This window comes from Zootoca vivipara, chromosome 5 (assembly GCF_963506605.1).
Source record: "Zootoca vivipara chromosome 5, rZooViv1.1, whole genome shotgun sequence".
NCBI classification, from domain to species: domain Eukaryota; kingdom Metazoa; phylum Chordata; class Lepidosauria; order Squamata; family Lacertidae; genus Zootoca; species Zootoca vivipara.
This window is the reverse complement of record NC_083280.1, coordinates 61,755,898-61,779,879: the sequence shown is the minus strand read 5'-3', so window position 1 is coordinate 61,779,879 and position 23,982 is coordinate 61,755,898. Positions and strand designations below refer to the sequence as shown.

General features: G+C 43.3%; 1 protein-coding gene across 4 annotated transcripts in view; it reads right to left on the bottom strand.

The window, feature by feature from the left end:
• The window catches only part of INPP5A (inositol polyphosphate-5-phosphatase A), a 237,210-nt gene that overhangs the window by 154,567 nt on the left and 58,661 nt on the right, over positions 1 to 23,982 (bottom strand). For all 4 annotated transcript variants that reach the window (XM_035137830.2, XM_035137829.2, XM_035137835.2 and 1 more), the window contains 2 exons: positions 15,191 to 15,291; positions 9,944 to 10,031 (listed from right to left, as the gene is read on the bottom strand). In XM_035137830.2, the coding sequence (XP_034993721.1) occupies positions 9,944 to 10,031; positions 15,191 to 15,291 (189 nt within the window). The remainder of the gene's footprint in view (positions 1 to 9,943; positions 10,032 to 15,190; positions 15,292 to 23,982) is intronic.

The window sequence follows — 23,982 nt, the reverse complement described above, 5'->3', positions numbered from 1 at the left end:
CAAACAGTTCCCTCGCTGAACCCACACTGCTTAATCTGGTTACTAAATTTTCCTCTAAAAGCGCAATGGGATTTTCTATTACTTTCAAAATACCTTTCGCTTAGTCAGGTGAACACTGCACTTCTCTGTGCTCTGGAAGAGCATGGAGGGAAGTCATGAAATAAGAGGCTTGGAGAAGCTGCAGTGATTGACTCTGTTTCCGCTGGATTTTGATTCGATGGATCCTTGGCTGAACTGGCTTTCTTTCCTAGCTCTTTCCTCCTCCAGCGAGTGCCCTCTGGTCTTCAAGGAGCCAGGAGGGAGGCAGACACCCTCTGCGATGGTCCCCCCCTGGCCTGGACACAGCAGAGGCTCTCCCTAAACTTCAAGGAGGAGGGTGAGGCAGCTATTCATTGTCATTTCAAAAAAGGGAGGCAGGTTACAATGAACCCCTCTTGTAAGCCTTGTCTTCTCTCCAGCACCTCCGCTCCAGGTGTCCCCAAAGAGACCCACTTTTGTTTGCTGAATGGGGCAAACCAAACTGGGCTTTTGGGACAAGGGCGGGGGCACTTGGCTTGGGGAATCAAAATGAGGCGGGATTAGTTGGTGGGGTGGTCATGGATTGGCTGGGTGCAGAGGAGCGGTGGGAGGCGCCAACTGGGGAACCCCCAAGGGAAGCCCCAAGGAAAGAAGACTCAGAGCCAGGGGGATGGTGGTGGGACGACGAGTGGTCAGGGGGAGAAGAGGAAGAGGAAGCTGAAGAGGTAACAGGGTTTAGTTGCTTCCATCAACCCACTCTTGTTTGGGGGGGGAACGCTACCCTTTAAAGTCATTCTTCAAAACAGCGCTTTTACACGATCCACCCCTAAGGAAGATAATAACACAACAAAATTCACAACAGTCACAATTAATTGCTTCCCCCCCCCCAAATCCAGTTAAAATTATTTTGTTTAATTAATTCATCAAAACGGATGTACTTGAATAAAATCGGAAAGACCCATGAACCATCACTAAGTTTTACATCCTTCTTCTATCCCAGCAAAGCTAGCTTCAGAATATAATGAGGCAGTGTAGTACAAGTGGATTGGGTGGGGGGCAAGAGAGGGGAGGGGGAAGAAAGAAAAGTGACTATAAATCAATTGATACATTTTAATTGAGTCATCTAAATCTGTATTCCCATTTATCCTTTATTAACACTTTGTCAGTTTAATACATTATAAAACCTGTTTCGGGGATCAGTTCAATATGCTAATTCAATATATCTGCATTCTACACTTAATGCAAGCCAAGGCAAGGCAGTTCTTGGTCTTTTCCTTTTATTCACAGAAATGATTTGTTTTTTATTTTCTACATTAGCTAAACACATCTATTTCAGTATCTTATGCTGAAGTTGTAGTTGTCACTATAGAAAGATAAAAAGTGAGGCTCACGCAAGTCAAATTCAGAAACTTTTTGGGGGGGGGGGAAGAGTTGCAGAGACATTAAAGAATCTGTTAACTATGTTGCTTGGTTAATAATAATGATAAGGAAGAAGAAGAAGAAGAAGAAGAAGAAGAAGAAGAAGAAGAAGAAGAAGAAGAAGAAGAAGAAGAAGAAGAAGAAGAAGAAGAATTTATATAAAATCTGACAGTTTCAAATCTGAAAAACAAAACTATATCCTTTAAGTTCTGCAACAGCACAAATATGAGGGAAGTAAAAAGATATGATTTTGGAATGCAGGAATAAAGTAAACCATCTAACCATCAATTCTAGCACGCAGGGGGCCACCTAAATTGTATAATTTGACTTTTGAATGATTGGCATTATTAATGGTATTATAATTTGGCATTGTTATAATGAGGCTTTAATTGGATTGTTGTAATTGAAAACTAATTTTTTTTTAAAAAAATTTAAGATACAACCATTTCCATAATAATGACAGCTCTGGAAAGAATTCCACCTCACAAACCCCAAGAGACAGTTTGCCTCTAGCATCAGCAAAAATTAAGAAAAGTCTTTGCTGCCATTCTTATCATTTTTTATAAATATGCTTTTGTTTTTTTACTTTAAAAATTCCTTTTAGTACAATTAAATGAAATTGCAAAGATATTGGCAAATAATAATAAATGTCTCCCATCCACTATCAAAATTTAGAGTTTTAGATAACAATAGCTCCTTCACCGCAGGGTCCCAGGACAGAGGGACATAGCAAAACAACCTAAAAATAACACAAAACATTTAATCAAAACTGTAATGAAGAGGACAAACAGCAGCAAATGTAAAAGCTCATTCATTAAGTTAACCTATAAAGCACTATGTACTTTGCTGGTGCAATTCTTGCATTATTGGCACTGCTCAATGTACATAGAGAGTTGGAATGAAAGAATTGCATATCTTGCTCTGCACCCTAAAGAAATAAAGCTCATGCTTCTTGGAATTCCTGCCCCACATCCAACATCACGGGAAGCTCACATGGAAGTATAATTTTGCACATACAAAATATATTAAGAAAGTGACAGCACTTCCAACAATTTGCAAGGTGAATCTGTCGGTCAAAGACAAACAAATTAATCATCACTGGGTTTGCCAAAGCTCCTGGGCATGTCTAAAGTAGCTCTTTGGATTCCAGGTATGGTATATAGTAAGGAAGCAAACCTCCCCCCCCCTAAATACCATGCATTCTGGTATCAAGAGCTTTAAAATCTATACCCAGAGGGCAGAAATAAGTTAACCAATTATTCAACAAAGCAAGGGTAACGAATAACAGAGTGGGGAAAGGAATGATGGATGGGGAAGAAGGTGGCAAAAATGTGTTTTGGTAGACAATCGCTGTAGTATCTAAAGTACCCGAGATACAGAGCAACCACCTCTGGCTTGAAAAGCGGTATTTAAATATATCGCATTCACCATCATAATTTCAGCAACAACGCCAACGTGATCCTTTCCTGGGAGAGCTAGCAATATTCAAATTTAAAACTTCATTACAATAGTGCTAAAGTGTCGCTATGTTTGTGATGTTTCACTTTAAAGTCCTGCTAGGGTGCAACAGGTAAACTCATGTTTCTTGGCCTTGTAGCCTGTTCATGGTATTTTTTTCATGTGCTCCCCACCCCCCACCAGATCATTTGATTCAATTGCTCCTTTTGCTACTAGCTATTCAAATAGAAGCACAAGAGTCTGACGGGCCCTATTATGTACATTCCACATGCACAGGCTCAGATTTAGCAACAGACTAATAGATTTATCTGGGAATCTGGGCATGTGAAAGGTGCCCGGTGTGCTTGATTGACTAGAGGTCCCCATTTGAGAGCTTCACTTTCAACTGAACGGCCGCAGCATCCGCAGGGAAGTGGTTGAAGGGGTAAGGCACTCTCCCACTCCCTCTGGGAAAAGTGTCATCCCATCTGAGCCAACGATTAATTGGCTGGTGAATCGGAGGTAAAAATTAGTTGTCTGTGAATGGTGGGTGAAAGTTGAAGGCATTCTACCACCCATCCCAGTGGGGGGAAAACCCAAAACAAAACATGAGCCCGTGGAGAGAGCAGAACTTCAGCTCGGTTTGCAGATCACAGAGACTAACTCTACCTCAGCTTTCCAAATAAGTCTACAAAAGTTTCTAAATCTCTTAGCTCAAAGGTTCTCAAGTCCACCTGCTCACACATACCTATGTTTGGCCATTTGCGCCATACAATGAAGCCTAAAACGGGGCATATGGTGTGATGATTTGGTGGACAGTCTTACCTGCCATGGGTGACTTAGTCTATAAGCTTTAATTCAGTATTTGATGGGCAACTGCATTTTTAAAAGTGACCTGGAGCGTGCTTCCAGATGATCTATTTTAGAACATTCAGGTTTATTTGTTTGCAGGGAGAATAGATGACGTTGACTATTTTATGAGCTTTCAGCTCAATCTGTTTTCTTTGCAGGGAGCTTAGATGCTGCTGCAAAGCCAAATCAAGTGCATTCCCAGCATACCTGCCAAGTCTCCCACTGAAAAATGCGGGATCAGCAGCGGTGCGGCACCGGAAGTTGCATAGAAGCAACTTCCGGGGCCGCTCTGCCCATGTGTGGGCACTGGAAATAGGGCAGAGCAGCACTGGATGGCCGCCGGGCATGCGTAGAAGCGACTTCTGGTGCCGCTCTGCCCTATTTCCGGTGCCCACACATGGGCAGAGCAGCACCCAAAATGGAGGCTCCCTGGCAGGTAGGAAATCTGGGGGATTTCAGGGATTTTTCTCCATTCGGGAGAACAGCAGGAAACGGATTAAAATCTGGGGGTCTCCCGTGAAAAATGGGATACTTGGCAGCTAAGATTCCCAGTGCATTTCATTCCTAAAAAAACTATGATATTTGGGGGAAGTAGGCTTGTTGTGCAAAAGCTGCAAATCAACTATAATTGCACATACCAGCATTTGCTCTGAATCCCACCAGAAATTAGCAATAGCCTGGAAGCACCTCTACGAAGGACCCAGGGTTGCTTCATGTCACAAGCCACCTAATGTACATAAAACAATGACCTGATACGAAGCGATTTATAATGAGTCACTCAGGTCTTATAAGTGATCACTCCTCTTGTAATATAAAGCACACACTAAGCACAATCTCCAAACATTCCACAAAAAGGCACATTTAACAGCTAGTCCTTGCATCTTCCTATGTCCAGTATATTAGGGAGCTAATTTTGTGTAAAAATAATACCTCAGCTCCACCTCCTGGTGATTGTGTGCAATTTTGCCTGGTGCAATGGTGGGGGTGGGAGAGGAAAGGAACTTTTAAGTCTCCAGAAGAGATAAAATGGTCCCTCAGAGCTAATCAAGTCTTCGGATTCTCTCTGTACTAAATTCAATTATGTCAGTCTTCCTAAATCATTTCATGATATTTAGCGAAACTCCTTAACTGCCACATTTAATATGCTCACAAGACGCGCAGCCTGTTCCATTCGTTTCTGGGAACACAATGATATTTTCTGAGACCCATTAATAACTTACACAGGATTTATGTACATGATAAATCCAATTCAATTTCCTTTTTCAATTAATGACCAATTATTTGAGCCAGGCTTGACGGCAAATATTGCTCAAATACCATTAATCTAACAAAAATTAACTTTACCATTTTTGTAATAAAGAGAACATAATTTTAAGGTAAAATAATGCTCTTTATTTAATAATGTTATCCAATATTAAAGCACAGTTACTATTCCCTTGTTAAAAGGTCACATTAGCTCAAGGTACTGGTATTGATCACAGGGTGAGCATTTATATTTAAGCTTAAAGACTTCCAGCATCTGCTGCAAACATATTCACATGTTTTCAGTGATGTTGCTATTACCCTTTCTGGCTCTCAAAATCCTCAACCTCTTTCCCTACTAATTAAAAGGTAAAGGTAAAGGGGCCCCTGACCAGTTGCGGATGACTCTGGGGAGTGACTCTGCAGATGACTCTGGGGTTGCGGCGCTATTCTCACTTTACTGGCTGAGGGAGCCGGCGTACAGCTTCCGGGTCATGTGGCCAGCATGACTAAGCCCCTTCTGGCGAACCAGAGCAACACACGGAAACACCGTTTACCTTCCCGCCAGAACGGTACCTATTTATCTACTTGCACTTTGACGTGCTTTTGAACTGCTAGGTTAGCAGGAGCTGGGACCGAGCAACGGGAGCTCACTCCATTGCGGGGATTCGAACCGCTGACCTTCTGATCGGCAAGCCCTAGGCTGAGTGGTTTAACCCACAGCGCCACCCGCGTCCCTCAGTAGGGCTTACTCCCAGGTAAATATAGGATTTCACTCTTAATTGGGTGACTGGCCACCATCTTCTATGAGCTGCTGACTTAGCAAGTCAATGCAATAAATTTCCAATTTTATGTTTGAAGCAACGACAATGACAACAACAACACAGCCTGGAAGAAAGGAAAGGAAATGCAAAAATCAGTGTTACTTTTATACTCCCTTCAATATTCTAACCCCCTTGGCTCATATTTTCAAGGGCATTTAAAATAAAATAGTATTCACTCTGCTTTGAGATAAACATTCAAGGTAGCACACAACATGTTTTAACAACAGCCTCAGCATCTCAAAACAAAGTTGTTCTTTAAAATAGATACTAAAAGTAATTACAGAATTATCTACAAAAGTTGTGTTTTTGAACTACAATTTCGGAAAACATCAAGAGTTTTCAATTAAAATATGCATAAGGTCGGTATTGAGAGTACATGCTCAAGGGAAGTCTTGCCAGCTTTGATCTATAGGAGCTTATCTTAGGTTTTGGCTTGGCTTCTCCAGTGAGGTTTTGTACTTGCAGCAAACAGTGAAGTAAGGTGACAATCGTGCCAAACTGAAGTGGTGTGCCTTTGGTTATCAATTTCAAGTATTCTCCTGAACGCCCTGAACATGCCACCTGCCTGGTTCTCTCTTCAGTCTGCCTACCACTCCTTACCATTCTCCTTACCATTATACCCAGTCACTATAGTCGGCTCATAGCTCCCTCCCTACAGAAGTACCATTTCCCCTAGATTAGAAAGACCACTAAGGAGACCACCCCAGTCTTCTCATCTCAAGCAAGACAGCTATAACACGGGGAGACTTTCTTTTAAGCCAGTGAAAGTAAATCTAATCTCCCTCCCTCCCTCTCTCTGCTGCTGCTAGAATACAGTGTACGGTTCTACCACTTCTCTCATTTGGTGGAGAAAACACTGTGACCATCAATCCACAATCAGTTGTTGATTTGCTCAAGAGAGCACATTTCAGAGGACCAGAACTCTCAACAAAAGCAGAAATAGTCAGGGAATGTCAAATGAAGAATGGAGAGTCAAATTGCGGCGGAAGGGCAAACAAGGTGAAAGATTAGGCTTATTTATTTGATTTTCAAGAAAGGTGGAAGTTTCTAAGGTGGAGAACACTGGAAAAATAAGGAGAGATCAGATTGTTTCAGAGTGACTTTGGAGAGAGTCAGAACTACAACGAACTTGATAAAATGAGGAGATACACCAGAAAACTGCTGGTGGTCTAATGGGCCACTTAATAACTTTTGTTGCTGTCCTTCAGCACTGGCCTCACTGTCAAAACCAGCAGTGTGTTATGAAAACCATGGAGAACATTGTGGCAAAATGCAGCGGAAACAATGGTGCGAAGGCAGGGGAAAGCCCCTTCACCATATTTTTTGCTCCATAGGACGCACCTGACCATAGGACGCACCTAGTTTTTAGAGGAGGAAAACAAGAAAAAAATATTTTGCTTTCTTGAATTGTCCTAGGCATAGCAGCCAACTCCTAGAGGCCTAGGTGCCTTTGCCCCCCTCCTTTAAATATTTGAGGAAGCTTATTTTGCAAAGGGGGAAAGCCCCGTTTTGGAGGGTGGGGTCAGCTCAGAGTTGTGCATCTTTTTTGCAAAGGGGGAAAGCTCCATTTTTTAGGATCAGCTCAAAGTTGCTAAGTTTCCTTGCAAAGGGAAAAAATCCTGTTTGTATGGGGTTCAACTCACAGTTCTGCAGCTTCTCTAGGAAAGGGACCTATTTCTATAGCTTCCAGACAGATAATCTAATCAGCCAGTCACATGTCTCCCTCTGCAGACAACAACTGATGCCTAAGCAAGGGGCCGGGAGGGGCCGGGAAGGGAGCTAGCTCTCTTATCTCCCTCCCGATCTCTTGCAATCAGCTGCTGAGTGGGTTCCTTTCTCTTTCCCTCTTGTTAGCCTTTAGCTCTTTCTTTTTTTAAAAAAAAAGCAGAATCTGCCTTTAGCCCCTGGGCAATTCAGCTCCAGGGACCACACATTCGCTCCATAAGATGCACAGACATTTCCTCTTACTTTTTAGGAGGAAAAAAGTGTGCCCTATGGAACGAAAAATACGGTAACTGGTACATTTTCAGGAAAACGTTGGTTGACTGCGCCGTAACTGTATCATGAAAACTGTGGGCCCTAGGCCTTGGTTTCAATTTTCCCATTTACCGTTCCCAGAGATTATGATAATAGGTAATAACCAATGTTACATGCTTTCCCCTTCCTGAAATCCTACTGAATTATGTTTCAGTGGGCAAGGGAAAGTCTCAATAAATGCAGGATTTATTTATTTTTATATCCTGAAACTTCTACCAGGTATTTTATTTGCATGGCATTCTTGGAGTATACAGTAGTATCTCGGGTTACAAATGCTTCGGGTTAAAAACGCTTCAGGTTACAAACTCCGCTAACCTGGAAGTAGTTACCTTGGGTTGCGAACTTTGCCCCAGGATAAGGACAGAAATCGTGCGGTGGCAGCGGGAGGCCCCATTAGCAAAAGCACGCCTCAGGTTAAGAATGGTTTCGGGCTAAGAATAGACCTCCGGAACAAATTAAGTTCGTAACCCGAGGTACCACCGTATTTGATAATGTACTTAACAATGGATCGGTACAGTTAATTTTTTTCTATTAGGGGATCAGAAAGAGGAATTATGGCAATGAACAGAGAAGTTGATCTGTAAAGAAAATGGCAGACAAATTGGAAATAGTGGGCCTTTTACTCATTTGATAGATTCAACAGAAACCTTATACCAAGTCAGATTATTGGTCTAGGTCAGTATTATCTACAAAGACAGGCAGTAGCTCTCCAAGGTTTCCAGCAGGACTCTTTCCCCACCCTACCTAGAGATGACAAGGACTGAACCTGGGATCCTCTGCAGGCAAAACAGATGCTCTACCACTAAGCTGCAACCTTTCCCTTAAAATGCCTTTTCTACCTGAGCAATGCAAGTCTCTCTTAGGCCTCCTTTATGGGATCCTTGCCACCTGAAACAGCTACAACCTAAGGGATGGAGCAAGCTGCCTCTAGGCCAATGCTGGACCAGTGACTGTTACAGTCCTTTAAAAACAGAACTGGGGGTCAAGGATAGGCCTGTACCTTTTAAGGAAGGGATGGGGAACCTGTGACTCTGCAGCTGCTGTTGGTCTCCAGTTCCCATCAGCCCCAGCCAGCAGAGACAAGAGGTTAAGGATAATCGGAGCTGTGGTTCCGCAGCATGTGGAGAGCCTCAGGTTCCCCACATTTCCACTTTAAGGCAAGCGAGAAAGCGAGAGAGTAAATGGATGAAGCACCGCTACAATATCTAATAGCGCAAATGAGCTTCCCTCGTTGTGCAGCGACCGTGTAACTTAATTTCAAGTGTATTACTTTAACCTAATGAAATGAAATTAAGTGTAACTGCATTCCAAGTCTACACATAAATGAAGTGTAGTTTGGTTTCTACCCTAAATGAATGCTGGAATCAGCGCTTGCAGTACGTCAGGGATAGAGAACAGGATCTAGTCACCAGGGGCGAATTCCAAGTTCCTCCACCCCAGGTTTAGCAGGTAGGGGAAGCTGCCCACGTACAAATTACCAGACGTCACCATGCTATCATTTCCCCCCCCTTTGCAGTGCAGCTTAGGTGGAAAGGAAGGACACACCCGATCCAATGTCTGAAGTCCCGGCAAATCAGCCAAGCATAGTCTATCCCAGCAGGGCTTGAAGTCACCACCAATCAGTGGATTGCTGCTGAAAGTGGGTCTTGAAGACAGCTCCAATCAGTTGCACTCCGGAGCTCTGGTTGGCGAGATCCCTAGTGGAACCAATCCCAGTGTCAAAAAGGCTCCAAATACAAGCCCAATTCGCCAAAGAACAACCAGGAGCACATTTTAAGGCAACCTTGCCCTTATCTGGCCCCCACCTTAAATAAGGTGTGGGACTTGGGGGAAACTGCCCCGCAGACATAATCAAGACCCCTGCTTGGCTAATTAGATGTGCGAGCCAGAGGTAGCCAACTGCTTTGATATGAGAAGTGCAATCCTTATGTTTACCTGGAATTTAAGACCCACTATATCCAGATGAGCCTACTACTGGTAAATGCATTTACAATTGTGGTCTAAATACACCATCTTCAGCATTGGCGATGACTCCCCAAGAGCCTCCGTTTTAGGATAAGCAAGTAACAGCACGCCACCTTGAACCAAATACATAACTGCACAAGGAACCTTACCGTAAACTGCTCCTGCGATTTGAAGTTCTCATCGAGGTAAACCCGGGCTCTGTTGTAGTCTTTCATTGCATCGCTCGATAACAGTTCTCTGAAAGTTGCAAAAAGCAAGCCACAAATGAGTAAATGTTCCCCCCGCTCTAAAGAGATTACATACCTAATTCCTGAAAGCAACAATAATAATTCAAAAACAAAAGGCTAAAAACTGAAGTTAGCAAAACCAGTGAGCTTTGAGAATAAATTGCCATACAGTATTTCAAGAAATTCTATTCTGTCACATCCTGGTCTATTTTAGTTCTGTATACCTTCACCAACTCAACCCTACAAAGAGCACTCATTCACCAAATGCAAATGCATTCCAAACAAACAGGTTCCGTTTTCAAACCATACAGAAGACTTTCCCCCTACACAGCCTTCCAAAACATAACACACACAAAAAAACCCCGTCAAGCAACTCAACAATGATCCAAGACAGTAGAGGGCACTATTTCACTACTTTCAAGAGCTACGGTCTATTCCATACTATGTTATTCATAGAACTACAACTGAAAAAAGAACCCCACAGCCTGAATGAAACCTGAAAGTTATTATTGAAACCTGAAAGTTATTATTGATTTTCAACAGTGTCTTATTAGCAACATGAACACCAGACAAAGGTTCTGCAGGTCCTAGTTAAATATATTTCATGATTGCTCTCACTAGTAGTGAGCTCATCAAGAAAAAATGGTTAGGGTTTATCCACACTGAATTGGAGGCAGAGGAGAGAAAACCCCACAGCATGATCAAGATATTTGGTATCAGAATATAAAGGAGCAGAAGCTCTTCGACCTGCACACAACAAGTGCATGGGAAAGTCAAACTTGCTGAATTTCTACCTGGGCAGCCCAATGTTGAACTGCCAAAGCAAAGCATAACTGTACAGGACCTCATTTGTCAACCAGTATAATATGCAAGGCTAAGCAAAGCCTTCGCTCCTACACTCGCATTTGCTAACCAGGCAGAGGGCCTTCTCGGTAGTGGCGCCCGCCCTGTGGAACGCCCTCCCATCAGATGTCAAGGAAATAAACAACTATCTGACTTTTAGAAGGCACCTGAAGGCAGCCCTGTTTAGGGAAGTTTTTAATGTCTGATGTTTTATTGTGCTTTTTATTCTTTTGGGAGCCGCTCAGAGTGGCTGGGGAAACCCAGCCAGATGGGCAGGGTATAAATAATAAATTAGTAGTAGTACTGTAGTAGTAGTAGTAGTAGTAGTAGTACTCCAACGTTTTGTTTGCCCTTTTGCATTCTTTAATGCTTACAAGGTAATTGCCTGACCATTTCCCATGGGCTTTAGAGCACAAATAAAAACTGTAAGCACTTTACCTCACATCTTAATGGTGGAGCAATAATGTGTTCTATAATCAATGTTTGTAATACAGTATATTTTTTAAGGCATAAAAATTAATATGAGGGGGGGAGTAAATATAACATGGGCAAGTATTTGAATAAAAACTCTTGTCTATATAAGTCAAAAACAAAGAAGTAACACATATGCAGGTTTTCCACAGAAGATTTTTAATATATTTTGTTAATTGTTACGTAAGCGTATGAAAAGACATTGACCAGGGACTCAGCTAGATTGGTAAAGAAAAATAAATTTCTATGCGTTGTATATGCAATATAACACTGTGCCACCAGATGGCGATGTGGGGCCACATTTTTTCCTACCAGATTTCTCTGTTTATTTTTTTTTTTTTTGAACATACTTTTTATTAATTTTACAAAATACAAAAAGGCAAAAAAAAAAAGGTACATACTTAAACCCCTTTTCCACCTCCTTCCTACCCACCCACATGGGTCCTCCCCTGCCACAGAAGTATCCCATGTATGTGAACAGTCAGAGATGGTCCATTTTATGCTTGGGTTTCTGTCCTCCCCCCCTCCCCTGACCCCAAAGCCCCCCCCTGCCACCAGGGAGCTCCAGCAAACCAGGGCAGTACGCAGGAGGACATCCATCCAACCATCTATTGTCATACCAAAAAAAAAAAAAAAAGAGAGAAAAATAGAAATAGGAAAAAAGGGGAAAAAAAGAAAGGGCGAAAAAAGAAAAAAGAAAAAACAATACAAAACAAATTTTTTTTCTTGCATTCATAGTTGTAAAACCATATTTTGTGGGCTTCCCCTCCCCCCCCTTCCCCGGTTTTCATCCCTTTTTTATCATCTGCAACAGTTTCTTACTTTATAAAAATACACCTTTGCATCTTATACAACTTATAAATCAATTGTTAACATTTTCATCTAATATTCAAATCACTGAGAAATCAAACTCCCATTTTCTCTTCCCGTGCCTAATTTTTTGTTTTTTTCTCCCTCTATAAGCCTCCATATTTTCACATTTTCCAAAATCCATTCACTTTTAAAACTATAACTATTCTCAATTTAACCTTACATCCCCGATTGCCGGCTTCCCCCCCCAATCCAGCAAATTCCAAAATCAGCAGACCAGTTATAAACCTGTTAATCCATCCTTAATCACAACATCACTTTCCCTTCACCCCACCCCCTGTTTACAGTCTTTTGTCATCCAGGCCACCATACAGGACCCCTGAATTTCTTCTCTTCTCTGCATATTTTTTCCTTCTTCCCTGTGGGCGTTCTGGAGTTCCAATGATACCAATCGTGCCCCCCTCAAAAGCAGGGCACTCCATCCAACTTTTTGTAGAGTAGAGTCATCATTTTTTTCGTGGTGTGCTTCATTTTGTGTTGAATCATCACAATCCTCATCTTCTTCTTTTCCTTCCCCATCATTGTCATTCTCACATTCATCTTTTTCAGTGTCAAAAGCTTCATCTCCTAAAAAATCATATTCCGCCATCACCTCCTGGAATTTTTCCTGTAACTCTTGCCGTCGTGTCTCCTCTTGACATAACTCTATTCTTGTTTCCCACATTAAGGTCAAAACAGACCGCTGGAACTCAGGGGAACACTTTTTTGTTGACATATTTCAGTCCTGCCGAGGTCAAAACTTGTCACGTGGGGTGGAATATGATCACAGTTTATTTTTCGACTCCATTTTAACAAGCTGGCTGCATTCTTCAAGTCTTATTGACAATAAAGTTCGAACTCACATTTCACAAACACTTAAGCCAAAAAAGAAATTCCACAAAGTCCAGAAATACAAAGTGAAGTAAAATTTGACTTATAAATCCTGACAACTCACTGGGTTGTCTGGGCTGCCGGCTCCCGAGTGGAAAGGTTTTTTCTTAGGCTGTACCTCTTATTGCAGGGGTCATAAACCGCAGTCTCTCTCCCCTTTTCACCCTGCATCAAAGGGGAGATTCTCTTTGATGCCTTTGAGGGATCCTTTGAATTGTAAATCTTCTGTTTATGGCTTCGGGTTTCTATTTACTGTCTCTTTTGTTGCCGTGGGGGGGGGGTGGCTTCCTCTTTTCTCCCCTCTCTCCCAGATCCAAATTGTTTTATAATAATCCAAATCATGAGGTTACTTACAGTCTTTTCCAATCGTTTTATTTTCGGAAGAATCCAGCGCTCTCCGCCTTCGGCTTGAAGCTTCTCCCTGCTAGAATAACGTTGCCGCTCAAAATGGCCCCCGCGACTTCTACCCTCCTCGCTCCGGAGCTCTTATTAGAGCTAGCCGAAGAGTTGGGGAGTCCGGATTGGGTCTGTGCCGAGCAAATTGCCCTCGGGACGCCCTTCCCGAGGTTCTAAGGGGCGCAGCGTCGCTCTCGCTGCCCTCCCCACTCCTAGCAGAGACGGGCCGTCTCGGAGACGAGACGAAGCCCCGCCGATCGACGCTGGCGCTGAATCCGGAACCAGATTTCTCTGTTTAAATTTACAACACGGTTAACTGAAATGCTTCTTTGATGTGTCTAGATCTAGCCTTGATTTCTAGACAGACATTTAGAAATGTCAGTATCATTTTGCAGAAGCTGATTGCATTTTTTAAAATTAAAAAAGCTTATAAAAGGTGAGAAACTAGCAAAAGCTTAACATTAGCAAGTCACTATTGTTTCTTCAGCTGTGTATTTTGAAATTTTACCTCATTCTGAGCACGTACAATAGAGGTTGCTATGCTGTCTGCCTCTGACCTTTCTTCCTTACTCATCAGCTGGGCTGAAAATTCAGTGACAGAAGAAATGGTACCTTCTGTCGGGTAATTCTTCAAACTGTGCATGAGCTTTTTTGCGTTTTTTAAAATAAAAACCAATTCTCCCTACTTGACACTTCTACCACTCTTGTCAGTAATTTCCTTTGCACCAGGATGCACACAACACAAGCAAGTCTACGAACTGAGAGGCAACTCTCCAATATATACAATTATTACAGAACTTTAAACAACATGCCACTTTTGCTCAGGAAATCTTTTAAAATGCATTTCTGCCAGAACTAGTGTCCCATGTCATATACTATGAGATGCAGAAAGCCCTGAGAAATATCCATTCACCCTAGCAAAAAAAAAAAAGAGTCAACCCTGTTTCGCTTTTAACGGAACATTAAAAACAAAACTTTCCCTAGTTTACCTTCCTTCTTTCTCTCTCTCTGTTACACATCACTAAAAACAAAATCAGAACTTGGATGAAATCAAACACACAAGATTTCCCACATAAGAGTCCTGCTGGAACAGGCCAAAGCAAGCCACTTCTTACCTGGCATGAGGCAGATCCGTTTGCCCAAATCACTGAAATGGCTTATAATTGAAAGCCAAACCGGTGCTACAAATTTCTTCTTTTAAAGCTTTTTAGAGGCTCACATGCTTAATAAGGTTAAGGTAAAGGAACCCTGGATGGTTAAGTCCAGTCAAAGGTGACTAAAGGGTTGCGGTGCTCATCTCGCTTTCAGACCGAGGGAGCCGAGACTTGTCCGCAGACAGCTTTCAGGGTCATGTGGCCAACATGACTAAACCGCTTCTGGTGCAACAGAACACCGTGACAGAAAGCAGAACGCATAGAAACGCCACCTACCTTCCTTTTATCTACTTGCACTGGCATGCTTTTGAACTGCTAGGTTGGCGGAAGCTGGGACAGAGCAACGGGGGCTCACCCCATCGCAGGGATTCGAGCCACCGACCTTCCGATCATCAAGCCCAAGAGGGCTCAGTGGTTTAGACCACAGCGCCATCCACATGTGGTGAATGGAGTGGTAATTTGAAGAAGACATGAAATAACTTGCTTTTAAAAAGGGGGGGGGGATTTCGACTTCAAAGCACAAGCCATTGTCTAGGTTGGAACCCCATCATTTCTCGTTACTTACTTAACAAACTTGTCCACATGAGACATGGATGCTTCATAGTTTTTCCCACCAAACTCTTGACAGTGCAGCGCCATGAAGTGCGGTTTGTGTGTATGTACAACCTGTAAAAATGAAAGGGGGAGGGGGAGGGAAAGCATGAGCACTGTCTCAATTCTAAAAGAATTACACAAACTGAGCAAGATTAGTAGAAATGAATGTTCTTTAGGGGAGTGGCTTGCACGACAGCTTTTCGTGCAATTTTGCTAAGAATTCTTATCTGAAAAATGTACTGGAAGCATTGGTCAAACCCCCGACAAAACGCTTTCCCTGTGGCATAGTGCTTCAAGGTTTCTAGGTTCTGCGGCTGGACTGCCTACATACGTTGCACTTTTGCTTCACAGGCAGGAAATGTGTGGCAAAAAGAGGCCTATGAAGCAACCGGCCCGACACTGTACACACAGATTTATGGATCATGCCTGTTGCACATTTGTCACCATTAATCATGCATGGAACTTAAGTCATAGCTAGAAAACAAACGGGATAGACTGACGCTGTGTTACATTGGCAGGCAAGTGAACAAAATGTTCCCTTTTTTCCGAGTGGCCAGAAAAGCAGTACACCTTTCTCTCCCTGAAATACCACTTAAAACCCATGATGCAATTTTTTTTAAAAAAAATCCTTAATAAGTTGAACACGGTAGGATCAGCCTTAGAAGAAAAGATAGTGGGGCGAGATTAAATGGCTTTTATTCTTAATATAGATTGTGGAGGATGTTGGTAACAGGTCCTCAGAGAGTGGCGTTTTATGATGGAGAGGGGGAAAGGATAATAAAGTTGTTTCCTGTGGGATAACCTGACGGTCGGTACAAGTTGACTGACGGTACCACAACAATGTAGTAAATATACCTGAAGCATGGATGGCCCACCTGAAGCGCAAGCTCCATGTGGCACAAACTGTGAGGGGTCCATGGCATGATGATTTTATAACCTGGAAATGACAAGGAGTCAGGCCTGCACTTCTGGCTAGAGCAGGGATTTCTGTCCTTAGGGCCCAAATATAATGAGGCCGAACAGTCACGAAATGACGGTACAGAGATGGAGTCTCGTCATGCTTCGCCCAGAACATTGAGGCATAGTTCGGCAATTACTTTTTCCTTGGTGGCTATCAAATCCCTCATTAGAAATCGCCAGGTTCTTAGCCACAGTGGCTTCCCTGCGGCAGGGAGTTCCATTGTTTCTCTTTCCTCAAGACGTTGGAGGTATCATAGCTCAGTTTCCCCATTTTGGATAGAATTTGCTGATCCAGAGGCTGTGAGCGGAGATGTGGGAACAGTGAACAAGGGGAACTGGGCTGCACTAATAATAATAATAATAATAATAATAATAATAATAATAATAATAATAATTTATTTATACCCTGCCCATCTGGCTGGGTTTCCCCAGACACTCTGGGTGGCTCCCAACAGAATATTAAAAACACAATAAAACATTAAAAACTTCCCTAAACAGGGTTGCCTTCAGGTGTCTTCTAAAAGTCAGATAATTTCCTTGAAATCTGAAGGGAGGGCATTCCACAGGGCAGGCACCACTACCGAGAAGGCCCTCAGAGCTGGACCTCAGTGTCTGGGCTGAGCGATGGGAATGGAGACGCTCCTTCAGGTATACTGGGCCGAGGCCGTTTAGGGCTTTAAAGGTCAGCACCAGCACTAGCCTTGCGACCCCTGTTCTTGCCAAATTCTGCCCTTGACTGTCACACAATGAGGCAACAACCTGACAAGGGATTCGCCACATGTTCAGCTTAGCTGAATGTGCTAAGAATTGCCCCCACGATCGACAAACCCAGCACAATCTTTCAGACAAATGCAAAAGGAATCCTCCCTTGGACCCTTTTCCTGCCTAATCACGTCAGAGGGTATTTACTCTACCGTGGATGTAATATTTTGGCTCGAGTCTACTCTGTGCCCACAAGAAAGCGGCACACCCACTATGAATTTCGGTACGTGCTTTTTTAAATGCTGCAATGCTGCGTTTTAAGAAATAAAATGACAGGGCACAGGGCAAGCAAAGAAACCGAAGCCCTGAGCGTAAATGCACAGTGGCAATTAAGTGGGATGCTCCCTTACAGGACCTTTGCTGGGGGGTGGGGGGGATCACACTATAAACTATAATTAAGTCCACATTTTGCAGAAAGTTAAAATGTTAAGTTATTTAAAAAGACTTACAACACGAGCTTGGTGGTTATATTAAGGGACGGCTGTTTAAAGATAGAATTATGCGGTTTTGCGTTTTCCACCCTTCAAGCAAGCAAGGGATCTGTCCCTGGCAGCAAGAACAAGTCCTGTTTTCTCCAATTCAAGGGTAGGAACTGAGAGCGCTAAGGCCATGTTATTGCATGTATGTCTGGAGCGCTGGCTGCAACTGGGAGGTGGATTTCACGTTCCAAAGCTTTAAATGAGAAACATAAAAATGTCCCAGCAACAGACTTTCCTAATAGTCACAATGGCTTTAGACGTGTGTCCCAACTTTCAATCTACAGTTCAAGTAGTACCTGTCAAGAGAGGAATTCGCAGCCACGTCAGTCTTCCCCAGTCGTTCTGCTGCAGCGTTTGCGCTGAGCTAAGCCATAGTTTGCTGCTGCATGTAGCCCGACCCAGGACTCGTGGCTTAGCTCTCCCAAACTAACCATGAGTCCTGAACCCAGGCTCATGCAGAGGTTGGGGAACATCAGAGTACACTTGCCCAAGGCCATAGGTGCTGACTCATAGGGGCTGAGGCAGTTTTGGCCCCACAAATAGATTACAGCGGTACCTCGGTTTATGAACACAATTGGTTCTGGAAGTCTGTTCACAAACTGAAGCGTTCATAAACTGAAGCGAACTTTCCCATTGAAAGTAATGGAAAGTGAATTAATCCATTCCAGATGGGTCCGCGGCGTTCGTAAACCAAAAATTCGTAAACCGAGGTGTTCATAAACTGAGGTTCCACTGTACGTTAGGGGACCGGACCCCTCAATATTCAGGTTACATGACATTGCATGGTCCCTCACCCCCCAATCTTCTGGAGAAGCCCCAGGCCTCAGAGGGTAGTTGTTTGTTGTTGTTGTTGTTGTTGTTTATATTTTATACCACCCTATACCCAGTGGTCTCAGGGCGGTTCACAGAATAAAATCAAGATATAACACTACAAAACACATAATAAAAATTAAAACAACAACCTAATAGCCCCTTTCCTGAAATACAATGGGCTGTTCTGGAGGGAAAAGATAGTATAACATTATATATGTATATACTGTATTACAGATGCATGCAGACGGTTATGTTGGTCAGGGGCCTCACCAGGGACTAGTTGCTTTTTTGTTTAGAGTTTATAACTTTATTCTAAGAAGACTCCCACCCCAGGCCAGCTCTGCAAGGGCCCTGCATAAACCACAGGACAAACCTATTTAACAAGTGGTGGCTTGTTCGAGAGAGCTAAACCACAAACCTTGGTTTGGACAACATCCTAAGCAAACTATAGGTTAACAGCAGCAAAAGGACCAGGAAGGAGCTAAGTGGCAACCATTTTGTCTTCCGGAGTCTGCTTACACGTTTATGCCAAGCTATGCTTTTAACTTAATGTGAGGTATGAAGCGGGTCACTGTTTCTCAACCCTGTGACAGGGGTGCCGTGAGGAAAGAACAGAGTACCGTACCCTGAGCTACATGGGGAAAGGTTGAGATAGGAATGGATAATAAATGGAATAAAGAAAAGAAAAGAAACGCCACAATGGAAGAAAGAGCAAACCCCATCTACAAAATTAAAACCCGAAGTCCAAAACTGAAATCTAGCTTTGCACTATATACGGTAGTATAAACATTAATGTTTCAGCGCATAGTATCTGTACATGAAAAGTGGGGGTGGGGGTGGGGAGATGCAAGATGGCTGGAAATAAAACCTCCATCCAAATTTAAAGCTGCTGCTCAGGAGTTTCAAGGAAGAACGTGCTTTCCACGCCACCCCGGAAACCAAGTCATACAAACAGCATTCCCATGCAAAACACACAGTAAAACATGTCCTTAGCAGCTTAGCAAGTTGGTCAGTGTGAAAAAGTAGAAGAGGTAGCCCTATCCATCACTTTGAAATAAACTCATTAAAGCAAAGTGCATGCCAGCCACTAATGAGTTAATCAATAAGATAGGTCTCTCTCTCTCTCTCTCTCTCTCTCTCTCTCTCTCTGTGTGTGTGTGTGTGTGTGTGTGTGTGTGTGTGTGTAAGTGTAACAGAAAGCATGCCACTTGGCAGGAATATCATTGATGAAGTATTTGAATCTGACCCCAAACAGTCAGCAGCAGGTCAAGAGCCATCTACTTACTGTTTACCTGTGCGATGAGGGGCTGGGCAGCACATTAAAATGAACAACCAATATCAATCACATCAGGTCAATGGCAAGAGCAAGACACAATTAAGCCAGAGACAAACACAGAAATGCAAAGATGTTTTACTGTTTATCGCAGCCAAGCCAACCTCTTTTTCTTTTTAAACCAACTGAAGGTGCTTTGCATTGAGCTTGAAAGTCTCTAGGCAAATAATTTTATTCAATATTCAGGCGCAACCTTTCTGCCTTGGGGAAAAACAACAACAAACCAAGGCCGTTGGAATTCAATAAGAAGAGAAAGGTAGCAATAGTTAATTCAACTAACGCCCACCCACACATGCTTGGGGAATTCTGAGGAGCAGGGAAGACAATTTGCGATTTGGGGGGGGGATCATGGGGATGATTGGAAAGATGACTCATTTAGGTTCCTTCCACCATATATAACTCACACCTGAAAGCAAGATTCACTTTATCTCCTGTAGATCGGAATGCAAGAAACTTGGGACTGTACTGTATCCAACACTGCACAAGTGGTCCATCTTCTCGCAACAGAACGTCCCTTTCCTTTCCTCTCCCTGCTTCTCAAATCTATTCCAATTTGAGGGTGCGGGGGAGAGAAGAGGATGCAGAAGCTCCATTGTGCAAACAGAAATCTGTTGCTCGAGTGGAAGGGCAGCAGTGGATGAAACCCATACCAAGAATAGCCCAGAACCAAGGTCTGTTTAGCCCAGCAACCCATTTCCCACAGTTGCTAGTGAGATGCCTCTAGCAAGCCCCAATGCAGTCCTTGAAGGCAGTAGGTCAGTCGTGTTTGTCTCCAGCACCTGGCATTCAAAAATATGGCAACTCTAAGCACCAGGTCTGCTGGCTTGGCAACATATCTGGAAGCATGCATGAATGACGTCAGCACCCGTTGCCACAATTTGTGGGTACCCAGCCCCTTCACGGGAAACTGCTAAGCACAGAGGTTGTTTCTTTGGCCCTAAATTGTTAGAAGCATAACTTGGGGTTGCTAGGGAGCATTCATAATGGTACTGGCATGTATGTATTTAGGAAGACTTTTTAAGAAAGGTTATTAGCCAATTACATGATTATAACATGTGGTCCTCAGAACTGGATCCTAAAGTTACTATATTTATAAGACTTCAGCTTAGCCAGCTCAAAAGTGAGTTCTGAGTTTCTCAGAAGTGGAGACCTCCCCCTGGTTGTTTAGTTCCTACCCGGTAGCCTCCCTCGAAAAACAAAACAAAAAACCTCACAAGACTTGCCACAAAAAGTTATGGGTTTACCATACCTTTTTATTCTGCCCCAGCCTTATGCATCAAAACCAAGCATAGCTGCCAAGTTATCCCTTTTTTTAAGGGATTTTCCCTTATGCTGAATAGGCTTCCTCGCGAGAAAAGGGAAAACTTGGCAGCTATGAAACCAAGCATCCACCCGAGGTTCATAGTATACGCAAGTATGAAGCAAAGCTCCTTCAACATAAAATGTAGCCCAGGTGTCTTGAAACAGCAGCTTAAGATGCAGAGGGAGCTTTTCTGTGCAACACCAATATATTAAGGAAGACCTTGTAGTACCTGTAGGGTTGCCAGACTCAATAGTGGACAGGACTTCTGTGCCTTTAGTTGCCCTGCTCTCCTTTGAGTCTGGAAACCTTAAAGAGAAACCAGCAGACCCTTTGCTTGGAAATTAAACAAAGGGTCTGCTGGTTGCTCTTTAAGGTTTCCAGACTCAAAAGAGAGCAGGGCTATTAAAGGCACAGAAGTCCTGTCCACTATTAAGTCTGGCAACCCAAAGTACCTGGGTTGCTCCCTGCCTGCTCGTGTTTTCTAGGTTGCATTACATTATTAAGTTGCCATTATAGTGGCTGTGCTTTGCTCAGTTTGAACCATCATGTTATGGTGCTTTCATTAGATGTTTCATGGAGCTACTTAAAACTATTGCCAGTTCTGTACCCTTTGTCTAAAACACAAAAGCAAACTTTGATATACTTCTAGGGGAAAGCTTTTCTAGGGCAAGAAAAACAAGGCTTAAAACGAAATGCTAGGAGGTCACAAAAGTTTGTTTCAGCAAACACTTGTATTTTAATTATGTGTATCATTTGAGAGATTTTTTGCTATTTATTTCATAAAATGCATCTCCTGCTTGATTTCAAACAAACCTCAATTCGTTTACACAGCAAACATTTTCCTACACTTGCTTATTATATTATACTTTAGTTACCTGGCATTTAAGTGAGTTTAGTGAAACTGGCTACTGTTTGTATTAATGAATTACTCTAAAGGTCAGGTTTGTGGATGGAGGAATATACAAAGCTGCTCTCTACCTGGTAAGCTTATCTGCCCACTGACTTAAGTACTGTCTCTTCTGACAGCAGTGACTATTCAGAGCCTGAGGAAGAGGCAATTTGCATCTCATCCCACCTGATCCTTTAAACTGCAGATTCCCAGAACAGATCCAGGTGTCTCTTTAATACAACACAAGTACTCTGCCATTGAGCGACTGGCCCACTTATGTTTAAGTGGGAAAGCAAAAGCTGTTGTTTGTGGGGTTTTTTGGTAAAGGATATTAATCCTCTTCAGGTTTAAAAGGCTAGCAAGTCCATTACTGTGACTTTACACTGGAAGGAGTAATAGTTAAAAGGTTTTATGGCACATGTATGGCACACGGCCATACATAATGCATCACAACTGCCAGCGAAACTCAGCACAACCACCATGGATCTGAGTTAAGGAAAGGAAGTGCAAATTGGACTATACAGAGTTAAAAAGACAATACACCCAGGGTGCAACTTGGCCAGAGGCTACTTTCCAGCTGGGCAGACTTCCAGAGGCCACATGTCCCTGTGGGCAATGCCAGAAGAAAAAGTGGACCAAGTAGCAATGTAAATTTTACTGTAAACAGGAACGAGCCAGCTATCTGAGACTGCAGCTGAGTGCAGCCAGCTTCTTCTCCGCCCTCTTCATGCCCCTACTGGTTCTGGGAGACCAGGGGGGAGGGGAGCTTATTGCAGCAGGAAGGGGAGACTCCTGTGCCCCTTCAACAACCAGACTCATCTCTGCCTCTTGGTCTCTTCCTCTCCTGCTTCAGCTTCTGGTTCTGGACTTCTGTCACAAGCTCTCCCAGCCTTGCTACCTCCCTCCCCTGGCTCAGAGCCTTCTTCCCTTAGGGGTTCCCCAGCTGGTTCCCTGCACCATTCTTCTGCGTCCAACCAGTCTGTGACATAAATGTACAGGAGACTAGTTTCTTCTGCACACATAGCTCTGCATCCTTCATCCAGGCAAGTGAGAGGCATTGCTAGAATTGAAGGACGTACTCCAACTAGGCAAAAACATTTGGGGTGCAAAGGACGGCCAATGATGGTTGTAGCCTAGAGGAAGCTCCAGACAGTCTGGGAGGCTGCATTCAGTGAATTGCATACTCATTACTCTCCAAACCCTAGAAGAGGATTTGAAACATAAAGTGGAAGGCAACAGTACTAATCACATGTGCGAATAAAATGACATTCTTCTCCAGAACAGCCCTCTCAGCTTTCAGGATGTAAGGAGTACAAACAAGAGCACATGAGTCTACTCATATTTGAATTAGGTGATTCTCGGTAATCTGCTGCTGCCACGCCACCAACAGTAAATGCCACCTACTTGTTCAGACAATTCTCTGTTTGCTCTTCCTCGTCACATAACCTTATTCTACTTTCTCTGTGTGTTCTTGATTACCGACCCCTTGAAGTCACAAAGGGGATCCCTATTCCTGTGCCTCGTATGCCCCGAGGCATAATACAATCAGTACAGTGTTGCCAAGAAAGTGCAAACAATTCTTTTTCCAATGTTGGAAAAAATAATAATGATCAGATAAAGCATGCTTTACACCTGCAGAAACTAGAGGTAATAATTCTTTACAGCACAATTGTTATTCCAGCTATTAGTTGGCAGGAAGCCAGCATCCTTTTACATCATGACAACGGCCGCAAACTAAGAAGGGGGCAAAGAGGGGAATGCTGGGAGGGGAATGAATACCAGGCAGAATGCATAAACTGCTCTTTGCTTCTGTCATCTTCAGGAGAGCTGTAGCTTCAGTAAGCTTTCACAAAACCACCTTTTTCATGCATTTGCATCTAAATAAGCAAAATGGAAAAATGGGAATCCTTTCTTTTAAAAATCCCGCCGCTGCGGCTGCTTAAATGCAGCCAGACTCCGCCCTCCAGCGAGCCCTATTGGCTGGCTGAGTGGCTTAATGCGGCGGCGAGGTGGGGGTGATGCAGGGGGCTGAACACGCCCCCATGCAAGTGCGGGAAACGGCTCCCGCCCGCAACTCCTCCCATCTGGAAGGAGGAGAGGTCTTCTCAGATGCACCAGCCACTATTGGGAAAATCTCACCTTTCCACCCACAACCAAATCAAGCCAGGTGTACCAATCCACCTGCCCTGCCCTCCGAAATGAAATATATGCACAGTCTTAAAGA